Source organism: Pteronotus mesoamericanus, unplaced genomic scaffold (assembly GCF_021234165.1).
Source record: "Pteronotus mesoamericanus isolate MK-2021 breed Mesoamerican mustached bat unplaced genomic scaffold, CSHL_Meso_final scaffold_54, whole genome shotgun sequence".
NCBI lineage: Eukaryota > Metazoa > Chordata > Mammalia > Chiroptera > Mormoopidae > Pteronotus > Pteronotus mesoamericanus.
The window spans coordinates 79,356,523-79,381,572 of record NW_026555321.1 but is presented as its reverse complement, the minus strand read 5'-3'; the positions used below and the strand labels follow the sequence as shown (position 1 = coordinate 79,381,572).

The window sequence follows — 25,050 nt, the reverse complement described above, 5'->3', positions numbered from 1 at the left end:
GGTTTCCTTAAAAAAATATGGAAATGTCTTTAGACCCATCACCCTGTGGGAGTCCCTGCCCCATGGATCCTCCTGAAGGTCATAGATGAAAAAATGAGTCGTTCCAGACACACTTCGTAGTCCAGGAGAAAGGGGTGGCAATTCCCTCAAGTGGAGAATGCCCTGAGCCCTTCCCTAAAGTGACTTTTATTGAGAACCCATATGCCCAAGGGTATACAGCACACATGGAAAGATTATCAATAAATGCCTAAAGGCTATGTTTACAGAAAACAGATAGGGATCATAGATAACAACTGAAGGAACACAGAGATTTGCCTCAGGTCAGGGTCTGTTAGACAAGCTGACATCAGATGGTCATTAAGATATGAATGGCTCCTAAATTTAGGAATTCACTCCTGTTTGGAGCTTAAACATCTGGTTTATATTAACAGGACTATACGAAGCAAAGCAAGCTTCACAGGGTACAATGCGTTCTTCAGGCCTGATATTCCACGGGAACCCTGGGTACTAGCATTGGGTCATGTCTGCCTCCCAGCATTCCCAGTTCTCTGTTAGAGACTTACAGGCCCCTTATGAGGCCTGGCTGGCGCAGGGCTACAATTTCCAATACCACACAAAGTGGTCCCCAACATCACCCCTCTTCTGGAAATATATCCTGAGAATCCCAAAACACTAATTCAAGAGAATATATGCATCCCTATGTTCACTGCAGTGTTATTTATAATAGCCAAGATCTGGAAACAGCCCAAGTGCCCATCAGTAGATGAGTGGATAAAAATGCTGTAGTACATTCACACAATGGGATACTATGTGGCTATAAATAAGGAAATCTTACCTTCTGCAACAGCATGGGTGGACCTGAAGATTTTTATGCTAAGTGAAATAAGCCAGACAAAGACAAATACCCTATGATTTCAATTATGTGTGGAATGTAATGAACAAAATAAGCTGATCAAATAGAGGAATGGATATAGACTAATAGCTGTCAGAGGGAAGGGGGGACTTATCTAATGGCTATTTCAAACAGCTTAAGAGTAAGGTGCAAAGTTTATATACCCTAATGGAAAATACTCAGAAAATAATCTTTGAAATATGTTAGATATAATAAGCAAAATCAGAATGCACAAGTCTCCCTTTTTGATTAGGAAAAAAAGGACTACAAAACTGAAGTGGTTTAGTCAACTCTGCGAAATGGTTTTGGGCAACAAAATGAGAATATGGACTTTTACCTTTTATTTATTATTTTTATTTATTTATACTTCACTACTACATAATTTCAGAACATGAATTACTTTTGAGTACTTTTATTACTTCCCCAGCAGTGATTTTTAAAAAAAGAAAATGTATTATATTCCTAACACTTAGTGGCTTATTATAATCGTCAAAAAATTGCTTTGTATCTTGGCATTTTTCTTTGCAATCTATCTCTTTTCCTCCATATACTATATTCGAATATAACTTTCGAGATACTTAACATCGGGAGTGTTAAGATGGCTTTCTTGACAGAATGTTTAGAAAAAGCAGGCACAGGTAAAAGTGATTCTTCTCAGATGGTTTCTGGAGCTATGTCATCAATCTTCAAAAACATTTTACTCAATAAAATTGATGAATTAACCACCTTACTGACTTTCATAACTTACTGAACTCAGCATTCCAGAATGGTGAATATACTAAACATAAAATTAAAGAATTCTGCATTTTTTTCTGATGTTTGTCTACTCTAAGTCAATTAACCTAAAGGCTGAAATATAGTCAATAACAAAATAGTTGTCAATTCCCATGTTGGTTATCCAATATATCCTCTCTTATTCACCCACTGTAACAGAATTTTTAAGCTAAGAATATAAGCTACCAAAGACAAGACTCCAGGCCCCTTTGCAGAAGAGGATTGTATCCAAGTTCTGGCTAGTGGGGTTTCCGCATGTTTTGGGTAGCAGTTTTTCTGAATCTTCCTTAGGAAAAGCTGACTCCTTGTTGATCTCAGTTTGGATTATGAAGTTGCCCATTTCACTCTAGAGAAGAAAGAGCTAAACAAGAAGCCAGTCTCTGTGACTTTGTGGGGCAGAGAGAGCAATCAGCCCTGCACTGATCTTGGAACTGTCTGAGAAAAATAAACTTATCTCATTCTAGCAACTGTGATTTGGGCTTCCTATTAATAGAGCTAAAACCAATCCTAACACCCCAACTCTGTCACTTGGGTATCTGAAATAAATAAAATAAAAACACACTTTTAAATTTTTGCCTGTCCTCTGAAATTCCTAGGTGACTATCACAGAAGAAGACCCTAATAGATTCTCCTAAGTTCTGGTATTAAGGAATGGTTTAATAAAAGCCAAACTATATAATCCTGAATAAAAATTGAAATATACTCTTGGTATATAAATTACAAACTGAATTTCAGGTCAGCAGTATATGAGGTAAATAAGCTAACAAAACAAAATTTTGCACCATTTAGGTTTTTTAATTTATTTTAAGAAAACACATAGCTGAGAATCATTTCATTCATGCTGTGGTAGATAGATCTTTGAAAATCTAAATAAGCTTACTGACTGCTGAATCTTTTATATTAAATTGTGTTTAATTTTCAGATTACCAATTGTTTTTACAGCTTATATACTGACTGAACAATTTCTCAACACCATTTAAAATGACGGGAAGACTAAGGTCTCTAATATCTATGAAAAAAGTAAATATATATTAGTAAGAATTAGAACATTTTCTTCCAGAAATTAATTAGCGGCTTGTTCACAATAAATATGCATCAGTGTTGAGAAAATTCACTTGAAATTTTTGTTTCAATTTGTAGCAAATACCATACTACTTAGAAGCCACTCACCACCAGTCTTAAACCTTAAACTCACATTCCACATCTTAACCTCCTTGAGTTGGAGGCTTACTGTCTGAACACTGGTTAGCGGGGCTTCCTTGAAGCTACTGATTAAGAGAGGGCACCAGCTCACTAGCAATGGTCTAACCTTGACTGAGCAGGCCTGCAAATCAATCCCATCCCACTTACCCATTCAATCTAATTTGCAACAATGACAAGACCTGGATGAAAAGGTCGTAAAAAAAAATCTGCTAGAAATACATATTTGTTTAATTAAGTCTTTATTTTTTTTTTTTTAAATATTTTATTTATTTTTAGAGAGACAGGAAGGGACGGAGAGAGGGAAATATCAATGTGTGAGAGATGCATCATAGATCAATTGCCTCCCGCACGCCCCCAACTGGGGACCTGGCCCGCAACCAGGCAAATGCACTGACAGGGAATCAAACCGGTGACATTTTTCATTTGCAGGCCAGCACTGAATCCACTGAGTCACACTAGTCAGGGCTAGAAATATTCTACATGTTATAATTTTCCTTTGGCACACCACCAGTGAGTCTGTATCCTTGACAGAACCCACGCAGTTTGAGTTCAGTCCTTGCTTACTGCATTTTAATTTTTATTTTAGATTAAAACAGAAAAAAGATATGATTACACCAAAAACATTTTTTTAAAAGGCATCTGGAGAATTACAAATTAAGAAAATGCAATGAGAAATATGTATGTTTCATTTCCTTTTCCAGTATTCTCTTACAATTCTGCTTTATTGGAAGAGAATTCATGAGCTATAATACTTGAGCAGATTCTCATCAGTAGGTTTTAGGATTTTCTTATCTGCCATATTCACCACCCATCCAGGAGCAAGACCAAAGAAAATCTGCCTTGGATCCTTTCGAGTACTAAGCATTTTGAAGAGTTCATCTTTAGTGATATCAGGCAAAATATAACCGTACTTCTTGGCAAGTTCAAGTCTTGCTTCAGGAAATTTGGCAGGATCCGCCAGGTAACCACGATTCTTTGCATCAGTGTAATACGGGACCAGGGCTTCAGGTGGAAGCATTCTTTTTGGAATGGGTTGTCCCCGCAGGAAGAATGGAACAGGTTTGCACAGAATTTCTAAAAAAAAATTTCAAATAAAAAAAAAAATTGCAAACATTGTCTCTATATTATGATCTTTAATACTTTTCTTTTTATTAATTTTTAAATATTACCAAGATCAGAACTTAATTCTAAGAATGTTTTTTAAATAGGCTTGTCTTAAGTAAGCAAATGGAAATGCTTCATTTTCAAACATTTGCATCTTAAAAGTCAAAGTAACTCCTCAGTTACCACTGAATAACGAATTTCTTTTGCATAGGTAACATCATACTTAAGCTTCATGTTTAAAATCAAAACTAAACCTCTTTATGACATACTGGCTGAAGTATATTTTTTAAAAAATGGAGTCCCACTAGCCACATCATTAATAAGAAATCCTAAAACAGAAAACCAAGGTACCTGAACTACAAGTCAATGAACCATGAGGACTTTTAAAATCCTCATGGCAGCCAGGATGACACAAAGAAGCAAATGACTGCAGAACAAGCTTACCCAGGCTTCTTGGATCATAGAAGGCTGTAGTAACAACACCACCATTTTTTTCTATTGCAGCAATGGCTAGTTCTGAAGCCAACTGTACTTCAATATTAACTTTTGCTTTAAAGGTGTCAGCACCCTGTAATATGTTAAAACAAAGCCTGTTAGTATAGATGGCTTGAATAAAAGTAATGAATTATGGCAAGCTTCCTTTCTACAGTGTTTTCTCCTCCAAAGTGCCTACAATGTAAGTCATTCCTATTTTTTAATTTTTATTTTTTAGTCATTCCTACTTTAAATACCTCTGCTCTGACATCCTATCAAACAATATCAAATTTTTAAGATTTTTTTTAGACCATCTTGTTTTACCAATTACTGCCACCCCTGTATTTCCATTTGATGTATTTAGTAGACACCAATATAACTACCCACTCCCAGTACTTCATTAATTTTAGACTGTATAATCCTCCTAACAACTCTGGCAGAATTACTGCTAAAGCAATGTCATTGATGGGGACTCTGAAGCAGAGATTAAGGAACTTGCCCAAGATAACAAAGCTAGGATTCTAATCCAACTTTGAAGGTTTACTCACCAATGTCAATAACTACACTATGCTATATAATATAAACTTGATTTCCTTATCCCTAAATAAGCAGGAGGTCAAGAAATGGATAAAAAGGGGGATGAGTGGGTTGGGACCAGGGGAAGAACAAAAGATCTGACAACAATATCTGAGCTTTAAACAGGTCAGCCCCCTCTAGGGAAAAAGGCAAAACAACAGAAATTTACTTTGCATTCACAACTGATTTTATTATAGCCTCCAAATTGATGATGATGATGATGATGATGATGATGATGATGACGACGTCGTCGTCTACCTTATCTGAGAATGGTCAACACTAAAAAAATGCAGTACTAAACTTTAGAGATCTGTTTTTTGGTCACTTTAGTTAGGATGTGTGTGCTATATTTTACTTTTATTGTTTTTTTAATCCTCACCAGAGAATATGCTAATTAATTTCAGAGAGGAAGGAAGGTGGGGAGTAGGAGGGGAAGGGGAAGCAGAAGGGGAAAGGGAAGAGGGAGTAGAGAAAGAGAGAGAGACAGGCAGACAGACATTGATTTCAGAGAGAAACATCAATTGGTTGCCTCCAATATGCATCCCAATCAGGAATCAAATTTGCAACCTAGGTAAGTGCCCTGGCTGGGAATCAAACCTGCAACCTTTTGGTATACAGGACACTGTTCCAAACAACTGAGCCACCCAACCAGGGCTATTTTAATTTCAAAACATTCTAACAAAAATAAAAAGATGTTGGCATTAGCATTCTTTTTCTGGTGACAAAAATATTTTGCTAATTTGGTATGGTTGAAATAAGCTGGCTCCCAATCAAGTTCTTTTTCTTAATTATAAACTTCTAATGTATTTCAAAAATGTTCCATCAATTTCAAGGCACATTTTCTCACATTTTTTTTCCATGTATAATTCCTGTCTGTATTTGTATAATCAATGGCACATTTGACTCAATAACATAATGTTAAATAATAAAAAAAATTATTATTTATGATTTTTTATTATTATGCTGTAATTGCTTAACCATTTCTCTATCCTTGGACATTGGGATTAGTTCCATTATTTTCAGTTTTATGGAATGCATTTTTAGGAATATCTTTGTATTGGTTAGGTTTCTTTTGTTTTTCCTTTAGCACATACATTCCTAAATTGGTATTTTTGTGCTAAAGGATAAAAATAGTCTTAATAGTCACTATTTATTGCAAATCTGAAATCCAGAAAAGGTCAACCAGTTTACAAAGCTATAAATGATGTATAACAGTACTTATGCAGCCAGGGACCTTGTATAGTTTTCAAGATTATTGTGGCTAGAATAGACACATGCTTAAAAGCTGTTGGGATTTGCACTTTAATGGCTGAGGAAGTCATGGATTTTTCCACAGGTTAATTTCATATGTATTCCCTTATACATCCACAGTAAATACTGAGGCTTAATTATGCATTTGGTATTTTCTTTCCAAATCATTTTATTTGTATTGCTTTTACCCATAAGGTTTATTTTTTCCAAAGGAATCGTAAAAGACTTTTCAATAAACATATGCTTCCCTCTAGTGCACACAGCTATATTACTGACACACAAGAAAGAGGAGTAGTTGATTAACACTGTACAAGTTTATCTGCTTTTGAAACTCCTGGCCAATTAATAAAAATAGAGAATTTCTTTACTATAATTAGAATTGGATTTGATTTATTCCTTTCCTCCATAAATATTGAGTGATTATCATGAGCCCATATAGGGAATAATAGCAATGAATCAAAGTACCTGCACTCAAAGAACTTACATGATAGTGAGGAAAACAATAAAAAATAAATACATTACTTGGTAATAAATATGAGGTGTGCATATATTCAAAGAAAAATACTTTGGGTAGGGTAAGGCAGACAAAGTATGAGTGTGGTGGTGGGGAATGAGGTGGGATATGTGAGTGGTCCCTCATAAAAAAAATGTCAAAAGGTGACATATGAACAAAGAACCAAAGAAAGTGATGGAGCAAGGTGAATGAGTACAAGCAGAGCATTCCAGGACCATGGAAAAGAGACCCCTCAATGAAAGAATGCTGGCTTCCTAAAACCACATTTGAGTATAACACAGTCACTGCTATGTAATGGTTGTGACAACTTAAAAGGGATAAAAATAAAAGAAGGCAAAGTGATGATTATATGGAAATCAGAAATAGCCTTCTATGTAACTCCAAGAAAAGTTTAATCAAGAGACTTACCTCTTCTACTAACTGGACACCATAATCCCTTTTAAGTGGCTGAATAGTCACACCTCTGCCATTGACGAGCTGGGTTAAGTCAATAGGTTGAGTGGGATCAACTCGACCCAAATCAATAAGATACTGCAGTCTGTTGAGACTCAAAGGCTGATACTGGCGTCTGAAGCTACAACATAAGAAAGTAACAATTGAAAAACTCAGTCAAACTTATCTTTCTGTAAGTTCTCCAAATCAGCTCAAAGTTTTGTGCTGTGATTTCCTCCATCAATTTCGATGTTTTAACAAAATAAAACGCTCTTGAATATAATAAAAACATGTAATATTGCTTGCTTTTTTATAATGAAACAAAACCAGTACTTCTTTTGTTCCACTAAAAATAATTTACCTCTCCAAGCATTTATTTCACTCATTTACACAAATAAATTTGTGAAAAATCTACCCCATTATCTGAATTATGCATTAATTATTGGGTGACACAAAGGGCCAGATTTGTGTATATATATTTTTCTAAGCCTTTGAACAACCATGAGAGCAGGCATTATTATCTCCATTTTTCAGGTCTGAGTGTAATGTCTCAGGTTTCCTCCTACTAATCCAGGCTAAATTTCATTACCAAAACTGGTCAGAGAAACAGTAGCAAAAGTTGGTTTCAAAGTGAATTGAAATTATTACCAAGCTATTTTTTAGATTATTTTCAGTGAAAATTAGGGATTTTTTTACTTTAAAGAGCAAAAGCAACCTTACCTATGTCCTTCATTAAACCCGTATTTGGGGATTCGGATGTAAAATGGGGTCTGACCTCCCTCGAAGCCCAGCCGGGGCCGGGTTCCCCTCTGCCGTTCTCCTTTATGGCCTCTGCCACATTTTCTACCTCTTCTCCGACCTCTTCGTCGTCTTTCCTACAAAGAGAAAAGAGTTTTATGATCTACAGATGCATTTTTTAAAACTGTATTTTACCTTTTCATTATATATATTTTTTGCCATTTATTCATCCAACCAACACATACTAGCTAAAATTACTATGTGCCCCTGCACAGTTCTAGCTGCTCTAATGTCTACACACTCTGAATCAGTATTTTTGCCTCTGATGTAGCTGACTCCTGCAGAGTCCAAGTTGTGTTTCAAAAGCAACGAATAAGGATTCTCTGACAGGTTTGCATTGAAAAATGCTAGAATTAAACATCCACAATGATATAGGATATTCGAGAAAATTTATTTTGCAATTGTAAATATGTACTTGTTACATATATTAAAGATTAACATATTTTCATTTTCTGTCACCTCTCAAAAGCAACGTATTCTTTTTTAAATGGCAATGTCAACTTCTCAGAGCTGTATTCAGTAATTTTCAAGAGATATCTAACGTAACGAATCAATTCAAATCTTTCCCACGAAGACAAAAATATATTGGGAAAGCACTTCATTTTAAATCCTTGAATGAGGCAATCATTTTGTAGTTTTTGCGACTTCGCTCCTCCACTCTAATTAACTTATACTTTTAAATATAAACCTTATTAAGAGTAGGGACCACGTGGAAAGATTTTCCTCCATGCAATTAAGGACTGCAACCCTACGTTCAACTACACGCCCTTCGGGAATAGAGTCCTCCTGCACGACCCAGCAGTAAAGGCCCTCTTTCCTGGTCGCCGTCCCCCAGCGTTTGCCGCACCGCCACCAGCCATTTACCAGTTTCCTCGAACCTGGATTCGGCTTTAAGTTGGCAAGACTCACACGGGGCAGGGCTCGGACCAAGTCCAGAGCCCTGGCCCCACTACCCTTCACGGGACCAGCCATAACCTGCACAGCCAAGAACCTCAACCGATGCCTTTCTCACGTCCTCATCCACTTGGTCCCGGGACGCTGCTTTACGGCCTCGGCCCCGCCCCTGTCGTACCGCAGCGTCCGCTGCATCCGCTGCGTCCGCTACGCCTTCTGCCCAGCGGCGCGCCACGGCCCCTGAACCTGGTCTTTCTCTTTGGCCGCGTGATCGTACTTTGAGAGTTCGTTCCTTGACGTCGGGCTCTCTGCACGTCCAATGTACAAAATTTTCTTACGCCACGCACTGCCAGCGTTGTTCCTTAGGGAATCTTTGAGCCTGTGTCTGACCTGGTAGTCATTTTGAGGCAGTGTTTTCTCTGATCTCAACGTGGAACCTGGAATAAAATAATGCGCTAAACTAAAATATTAGCTTTGCGTTTGGGTAACCACATGCGGTAAGATACGAAAATACTACTCAATATATGCAACTAGGTATGGACAATTGTATTTTTTAAGTAAACATCTTTAGCAAAAAATTAATTTCAACGAAGTAATACTCATGTCCAGCAATTAACATGCCTCCCTAGTAATAACCTGTGAATAAGATTAAACTCTGCGTTCTCATCCGTGTGCCTGTATATTGCTTTAACAGAGTCACTGGGATACTAATTTCACTTAATGATAGGAACCATACCAAGGCTTGTTAAGTGTCCAGGGCTGTGTTAAGTCAGCTTACTCGATAAATCTAACTAAACAACCATTGGTAGAGGTAGGTATTACCTTTTATAGATGGAGACAGTAAGCTTAGAAAAGTAGGTCAGGTAGCTTGACCAAGGTCTCACAACCATCAGCAAGCCAGGATTCAAACTTACAGTGCCTCCTATTATTAAAACTAGTATTTTTAATAATATAAAAATTGAGTATGCAGCACAAAATTCCTAATATTTTTACTCTAAAAATGTCACCTTAATTTTTGCCTTAGTTGAGGCTAATATAGAAGACCTTCCTTTTTCTTTTTATATTTTACCATCTTCCTGGGGATTTTTTGTTTGTTTGTTTGTTTGGGTGCTGATTTCTATTAGCAATCACAGATAGTAAAAGTGAGAAATTTTTGGAGGGTAATGTTGACAGAAGAAACATCCAAACCTGTAGAGAATTTTTATGAGTTTATTTGATCCATAGTGACAATTGCTGGGAAGCAAAATCTCAACAGATTGATAAAATGTGTCAGAAAATGGCAGTTTTACAGCTTATTTTATGTATTAAAATCAAAGGAAGAGAGTAAGGAGGGTTATTTAAAGTTCATTGGTGGTCATTAGGGAGGTAGGAGAAAGCTATTGGCGCGGGGGGGGGGGGGGGGCTATCCCTGATATTGAATAAAGAGTAAAATGCAGTGACACTTCTTTTAGATTGGTAGGTATAGGAGAGTTAGCAATCAACATTTACAGCACATAGAGATGGTATTCCAGGAACAAGAGAATAATGAGAGGTTCTGTAGTCTTGGGCTCTGGTGTATGGGTGTGCCCTCAGGGATCTTGAAGATTCTCAAGGGGTCAAGATTCCAAGGGTATGTTATCTTAGATGCAAAAAGGCAATAGACAGGCTTATTTAAGGTAAAGATTGGCCTTTGTCAAGGAAGCTGCAGGCCCAGGACCTGATGACTCACTTTTAGTTTGGTCTGAACATGAAAATTCATTTGCAGTTACTTTCTCTGAGTTTATAAACCCCACCACCATGCAGGGCTCCCCTGAGCTTCTCAGGTTTAGTATGTGGCCTCCTTTTGTCCACCGCAGCTACTTCTATGTTTAACTAAAGCTTTTTAAGGTTATTTTAAATCAAATGTTAAAAAAGTACAGAAAGAAAAGTTTGCTTTCATTCCTATATTGAAGCTATATTTATGAGCAAGACAAGAAAGATAAACTGTTGCTGAAGTCAAGTAGGATCTTTCTCCTAGTTTGTTTGAAGTTTAGTAGGGGAGACTTTCCAAACTGAATATTTTTAAAGTTAAAAAATAATGTAGACCTGTTGTAGACCTAGTAGTACAAATACAAAAAAAATACAAAATATGAGTTCTATAAAACAATATGAAGATAAGGTCTAGACTCTATTTAGAAGTACAATACAAAAAATATAAGGGAAAAAGGAAACTAGCTTCTGCCTTTAAGGTTTCTCAATTCAATATATTTCATCATCTTGTCAGATTTTTCATAGTTCTGGGAAGAAAATTGCAAAATATCTTGCAAAATATGAACTAATCTACAGAAAGATACACATTTTTCCCTCTACCTAGAAAATCATTTTTTCATTATGTAATTAATTTCTGGATGAGTGTTAGTACCAGTAATGTTTCTTATCATAAAAAAAATTTTATTGAATAAATGAGATACAAGAAGTATAAAACAATGTGCTACTCTTCTTGGAAGCTGATGCTGTTTGTTGTGTAGGTTATGTAATGTTATTGGTGGACATCAGTGAATAATAGCAGAAGGAGTTGTTTGTAGTTAACTTGTATGTTCCCTGTTTACCCATATATCCAACATGTTGATTAAGCATATAAAATTGTCAAAGTAGTTCCATGAGTTTCTTTTTTTAAAAAATGTTGAGTTTATTTGAGCTAAATTAATGACATGTATTCAGATGCTCTGAGTTTCATCTATGTTGTAAGAATGTGAACTAAACCTAAAGAAGTTTTATATAATTATCATTGCACATTAATATTTATTAATATTTATAAGAACCCACATGTTTGGGATGTTGTGCTAAACCCTGTTAAAATCAAGTTAAGGAGACCATGTAGTAGGAAAACGTCTCAACTTCTTAAAAGGGTCTAGTTAAGGTCCCTCCTGTTTCCAGCCCCAGTTAAGAGTGACTACTGAATCATTATGTAAAAAAAAAATGAGCCCTCATGTTGTGGTTCAGTGAACTGAGTGCCAGCCGACGTAGAGATTGTCAAATTGTACAGAAAAACAAAACAATACTAAATATATATGTGCCTAATAACAGTTTAAAGATATATAAAAAATAAAATAATAAATTTTTTTATAAAACCAATCCAGAATTATAGCCACTATTATGGATGCATAACCCCTCTCACAACAAATAATCAAAGAAGTAGACAGAAAATGAATAAAGATACAGAAGACTTGAATAACTCTATTAACCAACATTCTAACATTTTGGATCATTGATATAACATGATTAACATTTATTATAACGAGCCATAAAACAAGTCTCAAGAAATGTAAAAGAATTCAAATAATACAAACTATAATGTCTGACCACAATGGAATTAAAAAAGAATAAAAGATATATCTGAAACATCCCCATGTATATGGGATCTAAACATATTTCTAAATAATCCATGGATCAAAGAAGAAATCACAGAAAAAATTTTAAAATATTTTTATCAAAATAAAAAAGTATGACATTAAATTTGTGGGGTATAGCTAACTAGTTCTTAGAGGTAAATGTTTATCATTAAATATTCACATTGGAAAAAAGAAAAGTCTCAATAGTTAAGAAGTTAGATAAAAGAGGAAAATAAATCAAAATAAGCAGAAAAAGTATAAGGCAAATCAATAAAAATAACCAAAGAAAATCAATTAAACACAAAATGGTTTGTTTGAAATCAATGAAACAAACCTCAAGCAGGGCCAACAAGGATAAAAACAAAAAAGATACAAACTGCTAATATCAGGAAAGAGAAAGGAGCCATCACTACAGATCTTTCAAACATTGAAAGAGATATAGGAATAAAGTGGACACATTTCTGCCAATAAACTCAGCAACTTAGATAAAATAGACAAATTCCTTAAAATCCACAAACTATCCAAGCTGATTCAAGAAGCAATAGAGACAGGACTTCTGTAATGGTAGTGTAAGGACTTGGCAGAACACATCACCAATGAAACGATAATTTAACTGGTAAAAATTATTTAACATATAAATTCTTTTTAAATTGTTCTAATGACATAGACCAAGTAAAGAAACATTTATTCAAGAAACTAATAAATCTGGGAAGAACAGAGAAATCTGTGCCATTTGAGCCACATCCCACTCCTATCACTACCATACCCTTTCACAGCTTGGAGAGATATCAATTCTAGGTAGCTTTGGACAAGAAGATGGATTTCTCTCTCCTGTTAACTCCCAGACTAGGGTGACAGTTTCTCTTTAGAATAAGCTGCTGGCATCTCTAATACTCTCAGTTTCTTTTTGTAGAAACTCTCTTCCAGTCAAGTGCAGCCAAAAGGACTGAGGCCCTTTTACCCCAATTAGCCCTTATCAGTAGGGTGGAAGCTATGCCATAGTGGTGGCAGATTGAAAATATTGGGTCCTGAGAGCCCGCATCCCAGCTTGTTCATAGAATGCAGGTTCCATACCAAGAAGGATGTTATGGGCTGAATTGTGTTTCTGCAGAATTCATATGTTGAAATCCTAACTCCCAATACCTCATGTGATTGTATTTGGAGAACGTTGTCTTTATATAGTAATTAAGTTAAAATGAGGTCATTAGGGTGAGCCATAATCTGCAGTGACTAGTGTCCTCATAAGAAAATGAACAAAAACCTGTGTAGAGGAATGACATTGTGAAAACACCAGCAGAAGACAGTAGTAATCCACAAAACAAGACAAAAGGCCTCAAAAGAAACCAGCTCTGCTAACACCTTTTCTCAGACTTCTCACCATCAGAATTTTTAAAAAATTAATTTCTGTTGTATAAGCCACCCAGTCTGTGGTACTAGAAAACTGGTACAGACTTTGGTACCAGGAAGTAGGGTATTGCTGTAATAAATTTTTCAAATTGTAGAAGTGGCTTTAGAAGTGGGTAATGGATTAGAAAAATTAACCAAAACTGAAGATTTGGAAAATTCTCAGCATATCTACTTTGCAAAAAAGTGAGAAAGCACATTCTGGAAAGAACATTAAGTTTGTGGCTGGATAATCATTCACAAGAGGAGCCCAATAGTAAGTCTGAACTCAAAAGTGGAAGAATCAGAAAACATAAATATAGATTGATAGAGACTTTGAAATATGAGCAACAGAGAGAAAAATGAATGAATAAATATGAACAGAACCTTAGAGAGTTAAAGGACACCATGAGGCACACCAATGTATATGTAATAGAAATAGAAGAAGAGGAAGGGAGGGGAGAAGAGAAAGAGGAGGGTGGAGGAGAAAGAAAGAAAGGAAAAAGGAGAGAAGAAAGAGGAAAGAGAAAGGAAAAGAAAAGGAAAGAAAAAGAAAAGGAAAGGGAGGAAGAAAAGGAAAGAAAAGAAAGGGAGGGAGGGAGGAAGGAAGAAGGAGGGAAAGGGGAAAAGAAGATGAAAGAAGAAAAATATTTACTATACACTGGCTGAAAAGTTAGGAAATATGAAAAGATTATGTATCCAAGAAGCAGGATAAATAAAGGGAGGTCTACACCCAGACACATCATAGTCATTTACTGAAACCTGAAGGTAATATACCAAAAAGAACTGAAAGTAGAGACTCAATAGTTGTATACCAGCATTCACTGAAGAAATATTCACAAAAACAAAAAATATTTTAACAACCCAATTGTCTACCAACAGATAAAATGTAGTGTATAATAGCAAGACATATTATTCAATAATAAAAGGAAATGAAGATTGATACATGCTACAACATAAGTGAATCTTGAAAATTTAGCATATCATTGCTAAATGATATGTTAACTACAAAAGGACAAATATTGTAATCCACTTATATGAAATAGCTAGGATAAGTCAATACATACAGACGAAAAGTAGATGAGTCATTATTGCTTAATAGTTACAGAGTTTCTGTTTGGGGTGAAGAAAAATTTTTAGAAATGGTGGTGCAATAACGAATACAAGTAAGCTATTGAATTGCACACTTAAAAATAGTTAAAATGCCAAATTTTTGTTACATATATTCACCACAGTTTTTAAAAATCAATAATGTAATAGACCAGAAACCATTGACTTTTAATGGGTGAATTTTATGATATGCAAATTATATCTCAAGAATGCTGTTAAAGAAAAATTCAAAGTAAAAGGATGGAAAAAGATACACAAACAGCAGCAATAACAGAGCTGAAGCAGCTCTGCTAGTATCAGACAAACTAGATTTTAAGAGAAAAATTGTTACTAAAGGTAAAGGCACATTTTATAATGAAAAAAGGGTGAATCCATCAGAAAAATAAAACAATTATCAATATATATGCACCTAACAACAAAGTACCGATATACATGAGGCAAAACTGACAGAATTAAAAGAAAAATATAGACAATTTTAACAATAATAGTTGGGAACTTCAATTTCCCACATTCAACTATTGATAGAAAGTAGATTGTTATAGAAGATTTGCAAAGCTAGCAAATATTTTGGAAAACTAGCTGGATCAAAGACATCTGTCAAACACTATACTCAACCACAGCAAAATACATATTGTTCTTAGATGCACGTGAAACACTCTAAAAAAGATCATACACTAGGATATAAGATGAGCCTCAATAGATTTCAATGATTAAAATCATACAAAGTATATTTTCAGGCTACAATGAATTAGTGAAAAAAATTGGGAAATTCACAAATATACAGTAATTAAATAATACTATTTTAAACAACCATTGGGTCAAAAAAGAAATCACAAAGAAAATCAGAAAATACTTTGAGATGAATGAAATAAAAATGAAAACACAATATACTAAACCTTTATCACTAGAGCCAACTGGTCTGAAGCACTGCAAATAAAGCAGTGATAAGAGGGAAATCTATAGCTGTAATTGCCTTTATTATTTATGGATATAATTACCTATGTTAAAAAGAAAAGTGGTCTCAAGTCAATAATATAACTTGCTACCTTAGGAAACTAGAGAATAATAAACTAAAAGAAAAAAATATCAAAGATTATAGCTGAAAATAAAAAAGGAAATAGAGACTAGAAAAACAATAGAGAAAATCAAAAAGTCCAAAAGTTACTACTTGAAAAGATGAAAATATAGACAAACCTTTAGCTACAATGACCAAGAAAAGAGTAAAAACAACCCAAATGTTCATCAGTTCATGAATGGATAAACAAAAGGGTATGTCCACATTGTGGAATATTATTTGACAATAAGAAGAAATGAAGTATTGCTACATGCTACTATGTGGATGAACTTTGAGAACATTTGGCTAAGTGAAAGAAGATATTGTATGATTCTATTTATAATAAATATCTAGATCAGGCAAATCTATAGAGACAGAAAATAGATTAGTTTTTTCCTAGGGCCAATGTTGGTGAGTGACTGCAAATGGATACAAGTTTTTTTGGGAGGGAAGCAGAGAAATACTATAAAATTAGACAGTGGTGCGAAACCTTTAGACTAACCATCTAAATGGGTAAAATATATGGTATATGCATTATATCTCAAAAAAGCTTTTTTAAAAAGTTTCTTTAAAAAGAAGATATAAATAATGTAATTAGATTTATGCCTATTAAAGAAACTGATTTCCACTTCAGGCTTAGATGGCTTTACTGTGAATTCTACTCAACATTTTTTCCAACTTTATGGAGGCATAGTTGACAAATAAGAATCATATACACTTTATGGGTGCAATATGGTGATATGATATATGTATACATGGTGAAATAATTATCACTATTAAGTTAATTAATACATCCATCACTTCACATAGCACCTTGTTTGTGTGTGTGTGTTGAGAACACTTAAAATCTACTCAGCAAATTTCAAGTATACAATACTTGAAGTATTATTAAGTATAGTCACCATGCTATACATTAGAGCCCCCAACAGAGCTTATTCACCTTAAAACTGAAAATGTACACCCATCTCCCCATTTTCCCCACTCTCTTCCAAACTTCTAAGAAGGAAATAGTACCAGTTATATGGAAACTTTTTCACACATTAGAAGATGGAACACTTTCTAACTCATTTTATAAAGCCAGCATTATCCTGAAACCAAAATGAGATAAAAACATTACAAGGGAAAAAAAACTGTAAGCCAATATCCCTCATGAAAATAGATGAAAAAATTCTTAACTTTTAACAAATGGAATCCAACTAAATTATATAAAGGAAAATACATTATGACTAAATAGGGTTTATCCCAGGAATGCAAGTTTGACTTAATATTAAAATTAACCAATATAATTTACCCTATTAACAGACTACAGAAAACATCCTTTTAATAAATATAAATTTTTGACATGATCAAAGATTCATTCATTACAGCTGTCAGCAAACAAGGAAAATAAGAGAACTCTTTCAACTTGATAGAGACTATTTACAGAAACTACAGCTAACATTAAACTTCAGGACAAAATACTGAATGTTTTTACCCTAAAATCTGGAATGAAGCAACAATGTTTACTTCACTTCTATTGGAGAGCCTAGGTAGTAAAATAAGGCAAAAGAAAAAATCAGACATACAGATAGGAAAAGAAATCAAACTGTCTTTCTTTTTAAGTACAAATTGTCTAGGAAAATCCTAAGGTATCTACAGAAAAATTTACTAACTTTTAAGTCAGGATAGCAAGATGACAGTATAAGGCCAATATGCAAAAACTAGGTACACATATTTAAATATCTAGCAATAAATACTCAAATGAAATTTAATATACCACTGACAATAGCATAAAATTTGGATTTTCTAGGGATAAATTCAACAAAAGATATGCAGGCTTAAACACTGAAAAGTATAAAACATTGCTGACTGAAGTCCAAATTATCTAAATAAATGGAGAGATACATTGATTGGTTCATGGGTGAGAAGACTCAATTGTCAGTTTTCCTCAAGTTGGTCTATAGATTAAAGAGAATCTCAATGAAAATCCCAGTTGGCTTTTTGGAAGAAATAAACAAGTCAATTCTAAAATGAGTACGGACTCTCAATTTCATTCCATAGAACTATACGTTGTACGTATGCCAGTAGGACATTGTCTCAGTTACCATAGCTCTGTAGCAGATTCTGAAATTGAGAGGTCTGAATCTTCCAACTTTATACCTTTCAATATTATTTTATTTTCAGTTCCTTGAATTTTCACATGAAGATTTATTTATTTATTTGTGGATAAGCCCAGAGCTCATGTCCTAGGCACACAAGTGTAAGAAAGGAACCTGGAGTCCAAACACTCGGTTTCAAGCTCAACTTTGCCACTTACTCTCTAGGGAAGGAAGTAAAATGTAGACTGCAGTTCCTTCCTTGGCCCCAGAGACTGCTGGAACAGAACAGTCTCTCTTCCCTTCACCTTCAACCCCAGCTGCCCTAAAAGTCCTCAAATGAACAGGGAGACCATTCTCTGAAACTAAACCCAGCTGGGAACCAGAAGCCAGGTAGTGGGGGACTAAAAGAATCTTCCCTACTCCCATAAGTCCACTCCCCACCCCCCTACCCCCGCCTGGCAGCATACTCAGGCCTGGGAGAGGGTTTAGGGTCCTTGCCCTGTACTTCTTGGAATGTTGAGGAAAGTGCCCACCAGCAAATCTGAATGCAAACTGGCTTGAACAAGTATCTTCCCCACTTTAACCTCCTGTGCACTGTGACTGGAGAATCACCTTCCGTCTTGATGAATCACCTCCCTCTTTGTAAATGGCTCTTTGAGCAGACACTGCTGTCTCACCCCATCCCCCAATGAAGTGGGAGACAAAATGACATCATGTAGGGCTTCGCCCAGATACCACTCCAAGTGCTAACAGTCCCAAAAAGCAGAGCAAGAAGTCCCAAGAGAACCCAGCCTGAGCACACACGGCTGCTTTGGGTGGCTGAGAACACAGCATTTCTTGGGGAACCCCTCACGTGAATATTTAGATCAGTTTATTAATTTCTGCAAAAAGGCAGCTGGTATTTGATTAGGGATTACATTGAATTTTTGTATCAGTTTTGCGATTATGGCCATTTTTTCATGTTTTTTTATTTATGATTTTGTATTGTTGTTCAAGTACAGTTTTCTCCATTTTTCATCCATGACTCTCCTCTGCCCCACCCACCCCCACCTCCCACTCTCAATCTTAACCCCCTTTGGCTTTGTTCATGGGTCCTTTTTACATGTTCCTTGAGGACCTTTCCACTTCATTGCCCCGTTATGCCCTTCCTCCTCCCCTCTGGTTACTGTCAGTTTGTTCTTTATTTCAATGTCTCTGGTTATATTTTGCTGCTTGTTTGTTTTGTTGATTAGGTCCCACTTATAGGTGAGATCATATGGTGCCTGTCTTTCACTACCTGACTTATTTCACTTAGCACAATGCTCTCAAGTTCCATCCATACTGTCACGAAGGGTAGGAGTTCCTTCTTTCCTTCTTTAGGATTTTCTACTTAGACAATTATGCCTCTGTGAAAAAGGACTTTAATTTCTTCCCTTGCCATTTGTATACTTTTTATTTTCCTGTCTCATTGCATTATCTAAAATATCAGGAAGAATGTTGAGAGTTTTGAGACAGGACATCCTTGCCTTTCTCTTGATATTATGGAGAAATCATCCAGTTTTTCTCTATTAAGTATGACATTCACAGGGGTTTTTTTAAATAAATATTTTTCATTAAGTTGAAGAAAAAAATAAAATGAACTTAGATATATAAAGCACATATATAAAGCACATATATATATTCCATATATATAGAATAGTCAAAACAACTTAGGAATAAAAAGGAGAGCAAAGTAAAAGGGTTAATGCTACTTGATTTCAAATTTATTGTAAAGCTACAGTAACCCAGACATTGTGGTAGTGGAATAGGAATGGATCAATGGAACACCATAAAGAATTCAAAAGTAGACTCACAAATTTATGGGTAATTGATTGTTAACATAACAACTTTATGAAGATATAATTCACATACTATACAGTTAACACGTTTTAAATGTAAAATGAATGTTTTGTAGTACATTCAGAGAGTCGTGAAACCATCATCACTGAACAATTTTTGAAAATTTAGGTCGCCCGCAAAGGAAACCCTGCATCCATTAGTAGTTACTCCCCATTTCTCCGTGAATCTCCTCACCTCCAGGCCCTAAGCAATCATCAATCTACTTTTTAACTCTGGATTTGCCTATTCTGGATATTTTACATAAAGCTATCATGCAATTTGTGGTCTTTTGTGACTAGTTTCTTCACTTAGTACAATGTTTTCAATGTTGTAGCATCTCTCATTTCTTTTCATTTCTGAGTAATATTCCATTGTATGGATATATCACATTTTATTTATTCATTCACTACTAGCTAATGAACATTTGTTCCACTTTGGGGCTTTTATAAATTATTCTGTTATAAGCATTTGTGGACAGTTTTTATGAGCACATTTGTTTTCAGTTATTTGGGGTATATACCTGGGAGTGGAATTTCTCCAATTGTGGTCAAATGGTAACTTTATGTTTAAATTTTTGAGGACCTGAGCAACAGTTTTCCAAAGCAGCTGCACCATTGGGGAGTCCCTCCAGTAGTGTGAGTGTGTCAATTTTTCTATACTCTGGCCAACATTAGTTATCTTTTTTATTATAGACATCCTAGTAAATGTGAAGTGGTATCTCATTTTGTTTTAATTTGCATTTTTCTAGTTGTTTAATATGGTGAGCATTTTTTCATGTGTTCATTGGTCATTTGTGTATCTTCTTTGGAGAAATGTCCATTCAAATCTGAGAGACCAATGTCTATTTCAAAGTCACAAAGATTTAAACCTATGTATTATGTTTCAAAGAGTTTATAGTTTTAACTCTTACAATTAGGTCTTTGGTTCATTCGAATAAATTTTGTAAGCAGTGTGAGAAATATGTCCAACTCCATTCTTGTGTGTGTGAATAACCAATGGACAACTGATTTTGACAAATATACCAAGGGAAGTCAAGAGGAAATGATAATATTTTCAATAAATGATGATAGAAAATTTGATACCCACATGCAAAAAAAATTGGACATATCAATTATTATCTTATACCATACAGAAATACTAGTTCGAAATGAAACATAACAAATATCTTAAATATAAAAGCAGCCAAAGTTTGAAACAAAAAGGTAAGTTGTTTAGGCAGGAAAATTAAGTTTATTTGGGAATAGCAGAGGAATTGCAATTCAGGATGTGCAAACTATGGCAAACCCTAGGCAAGTCCAGAGAACAAAGGAGATGAATGTGATTTTATGCAGGAAGGAAGGAAATTGAAAGGGGATGTTTTGGAAAAAAGTTGATTGGAGGAGAGCAGGAATTCTGGCTTGTGGAAGCTTCTTATTGTTGGTGGGCAAAGAGAAAAATCATCCTTCCACTTACCGCATTAAATAAAGTAAGCTTCTTCCTGCTGGGGTGTGTTAAGTAAGCTGCCAGGAACGGTATATTCTTGAGAGCCCTCCCTTCATCATTTCCTGAATCCATTTTGAATCAGATTTTCCTTTATTCATTTTTACACAACTAATATTATAAATTTTTCAGAAGAAAACCTAGGATAAAATCTTAGTTACGAGGGGGGAATCCCTCAAAAATGGAATTACCTCCTGGAGGGTGGGCCCCTCGTTGACAGGCTTTCCCCATTAAGTGAGTGTACTAGGAACCTATCTGTATCAGTGTACCAGTTGACGTTGTGAGAGGCTGCATTTGGTTTCAATGCATTTTTTTTTTTTACAACTTTTTCAAAGTGTTTGCCCATTTCATGATGGGTGATATACGAGCACACCTTGCCCACCACACTGAGTGTTCAGCAGTTTTTGATAAAAAACAGCATGGACTCCATGCCCTACCTTCCCTATTCACCCAATCTCACCCTAGTTCCTTTGTTTTGTTTCCCCCGATGAAAAAAACCCTCAAAGGCAAATGTTTTGCTTATGTGGAAGAGGTGGAACAAAAATAGCAGAAGCACTAAAAGGCATCAAAATCGACAAGTCTGTCGCAGGGGGAGTGCTGCACTCCTGGATCTGAAGGTTACTGTCTGGAGCCAGCTAAGGAGGGAGCAGGGCTCTAAATCCCATAAAGCCCCTCCCAGGGTTGTCATGGATGGGGGGAATAAACACGAGTCCTCACAAACACTTTTCTGTTTGCCAAGAGAGGGGACATGGCAACATCCCTCTAGTGGAGAAGGCCCTGAGCTCCCGTGTCCAAAAGCTTTTATTGAGAACCATATGCGCAGGAGTATGGATGCAAAGCTCATCAATCAATACCAAAAGGCTGTTTACAGAAAACAGATAGATAACAGAAAATAGATAACAATTGAAAGAACACAAGAGATCTGCCTCAGGCCAGGGTCTATGAATAATGTAAATCTCCTTTCCAGTATGAGCTGGTTATTATAGTTTTTGAGGGAAGAATAAAGCATGCTTCCAGGTACTTAGCTGTAGGCCTGATTTCCCTCTGGGAAGTGCCCAATCCAGTTTAGGGCTATACCTGACTTTAGTATTGCTTCAAGCCTGAGCCATGTGGGCAGGGCAGAGCCACCAAGAGATAAGGAGACTTCTTTCAGATAGAATGAGGACTCTGACCATGTCCAAGCCAAGCTGAGGGATGTGGGCCTTTTTGCCCTTTCTCCATGACCCCCCAAGTCCTTGTCTGCTTCCCATACTGGCCGTGTCTGTCTTAGGTCGTCTCTCCTTGTGAGAGATCTTACCTGTCTTTGACTAACCAACTATCACAGGACAAAGCAGGGTGATATGAGGGAGGAGGGGCTGGTTTTGTCTCCTCAGTGGCCTTGTTTTCCCAAGGCCTCCTTGATTATTTCTAGCCTTGGGGTCCTCTTGCCTGTTGGTGAGGCTACAGTCCCTAAAACCAGGGACTCCCAATACAGTGGAAGGAGGATGCACCATTCAGACATGAAAGGGCAAATAGTGAGTCAGAACCTAGTATTTTCTCCATGTCCTCTCTCCTATAAGATAATGATTTGGGATAGTACAGTTCCTGGCCTTCAACAGCTTGGCATTATTTTTGAAAGGCATATGGCTGTGCTTTCATAAGGGAAGCAATATGGAATGGCAGCATCTTGAGGATTTTGCCAGCACTGGAGGCTGTGATGAGAAAGATCTCCAAATGGGGCTCATAAGACTATGGTTCTGATGCTCTAAAGTTGTTATGACATAAAGAAAGTGTATCATTTGGTGAGTATACACTGAATTGACTCTTGATCCTAGTACTGTAGAAGATGGTTTATTTGCTGTAATGTATAAGCTGGACCATCCATTCTGTGAAGAATAAAGGTTGGTCATCATTTTATCCAAGCTTGACTGCGGTACAACATGACATTCTCTGTTGTAAAATTCATACTGGTGATGTATGTTTACCTCCTGGACATTCCATTGCCATTAATTTTGATGACTCAGGTTTTTTTGATACACTTAAAAACTATAACTTTAGATCTATGGGCTCATCTGCAGTCTATATGCTAAATAGTACGGCTCATCAGCATCATGCATCTCTATCACGTGGAGGGCCTGGAGGTCAAGACTTTGCAAGAACTGGATTCAGTAAAAATCTGGAAGGTCATCCTGGCTGTTGTGGCTCAGTGGACTGAGTGCCAGCCTGCAAACCAAAGGGTTGCTAGTTCAATTCCCAGTCAGGGGACATGCCTGGGTTGCAAGCCAGATCCCCAGTAGAGGGCATGTCAGAGGCAACCACATGTTGATGTTTCCCTCTCTTTCCCTTCTCCTCTCTATAAAAAGAAATAAATATAATCTTTAAAAAAAATCTGAATGATCTGGATTTAGTAAAAACCTGGATCATCACAGCTCTCTTCCAATTCTTTGTATGCTAAAGTAGTTAAAAACCACAGCTCAGGACTGTGCATGCCAATTCTAACAAGTGCAAAAGACCAATGAATGCCCTCATTGGTCTTTTTGCCAAAAAATACGGAGTTGAATATACTTAGATGTATCTAAGGAAAGATAACAGACCTATAAGTGTAATCCTTGGTGATAGGTAGAAGAAAATGAAGAATAAAGAGAGAAGTATGTACATTAGAAGCAGAGGCTTTGGCTGAAGAACAAAGACATTTAAATCCTGACTGTTGGAAAAGGAAAAGAATCAGTTCAGGCTCACAACAATAGTAAACCAGGATGCTCACATTAAATCTACATTTGCATAAACATAGACTGTTGATCTAAAGACTTAAGAAGATCACGTCTTACCATTTGTACTGAATTCATGTGACCATAACATTGACAGCATTGAGTTTTGAAATGATTTAATAATAAGTGTGAGGATATGCTTTCTCCATTAGAGCATTAAGTAATCTAAAACTATCAACATTGTCAACCAAATTGCTTTATTTTCCTTCCAAAGTTCACATATGTGTATCAGGTAATGTAGGTTTGAAAATTGATATCCTGTGGTGCTAAAGTATAGTAGAAAGAGGGGAGAAGTATATACATGTTTTATTTTAAATTGTATAAAAGAGGAATTTAAAAATATGTAACTGCTCTTTATACACTGGCTTCTTACTGCTTATTAATCTGTATCATACACATAAGGGAATGAGACAGAAGTTGGGAGTTGACCTTTCTTGGAGCAACCACTACATGGCTCAGCATCTGTGCCAAACACAGGAGCTCCTACTCTGGCCGGTGCCAAGAGGCTACCAGAACATGTGGCAGGTGGCTGGTGTCACCTGCTGTATTTACGGGAGCATGCTGAGTTTATACACCAGGTGGCAGCACCCATCCATTATTTCCAATGGAGAACTAGCACAGGCCAGGGTAAAGTTAACACCATTCGGAGATAGTCACTGTAATGGTGCTATTAACAGTTGACACCTTTGTATTTTAAAACTTTATGTTCTATATCACCTTAGCCACATATCTTAAATATCTTATTTTGTCATATTTTTATGGTTGGGGGGCAGACTTTGCACTTACTGCAGTGCAATACTTGCACTTTACTTTTCCTCCAACTGCCTAAATTAGATCAAATACATTGGCAATACAGCTGCTTTTGTTCTGAGTTACAATCATGGCTTTCATGTTACTTACCAAGTGGTGTTTCTAGTTAGGAATCACAGCTTTATATTGATTTCAGTTCATTACACGTCATGATGATGTCCCTAAACTTTGCACAGTATATTCTTGCATAGTATTTCAAATAATTTAAAAATGTTTTTAAAAAAGAGCTAAAGATAGTATTATTTTCTCTATTTACAGCACAACTGTCAT

General features: G+C 36.0%; 1 protein-coding gene and 1 pseudogene across 1 annotated transcript; one reads left to right on the top strand and one right to left on the bottom strand.

Annotated features, from left to right (window-relative positions):
- Positions 1-1,223: 1,223 nt before the first annotated feature.
- On the bottom strand, positions 1,224-9,094 carry MRPL15 (mitochondrial ribosomal protein L15). Its single transcript, XM_054595108.1, has 5 exons — positions 8,883-9,094; positions 7,941-8,095; positions 7,197-7,362; positions 4,418-4,541; positions 1,224-3,943 (listed from the first exon to the last, which is right to left on the bottom strand). The coding sequence occupies exons 1-5, from the start codon at positions 8,988-8,990 to the stop codon at positions 3,606-3,608; spliced, it is 891 nt and encodes a 296-aa protein (XP_054451083.1). The 5' UTR covers positions 8,991-9,094; the 3' UTR covers positions 1,224-3,605.
- Positions 9,018-23,949, top strand: LOC129088190 (HMG box-containing protein 1-like; annotated as a pseudogene).
- The last annotated feature ends 1,101 nt before the right edge of the window (positions 23,950-25,050 follow it).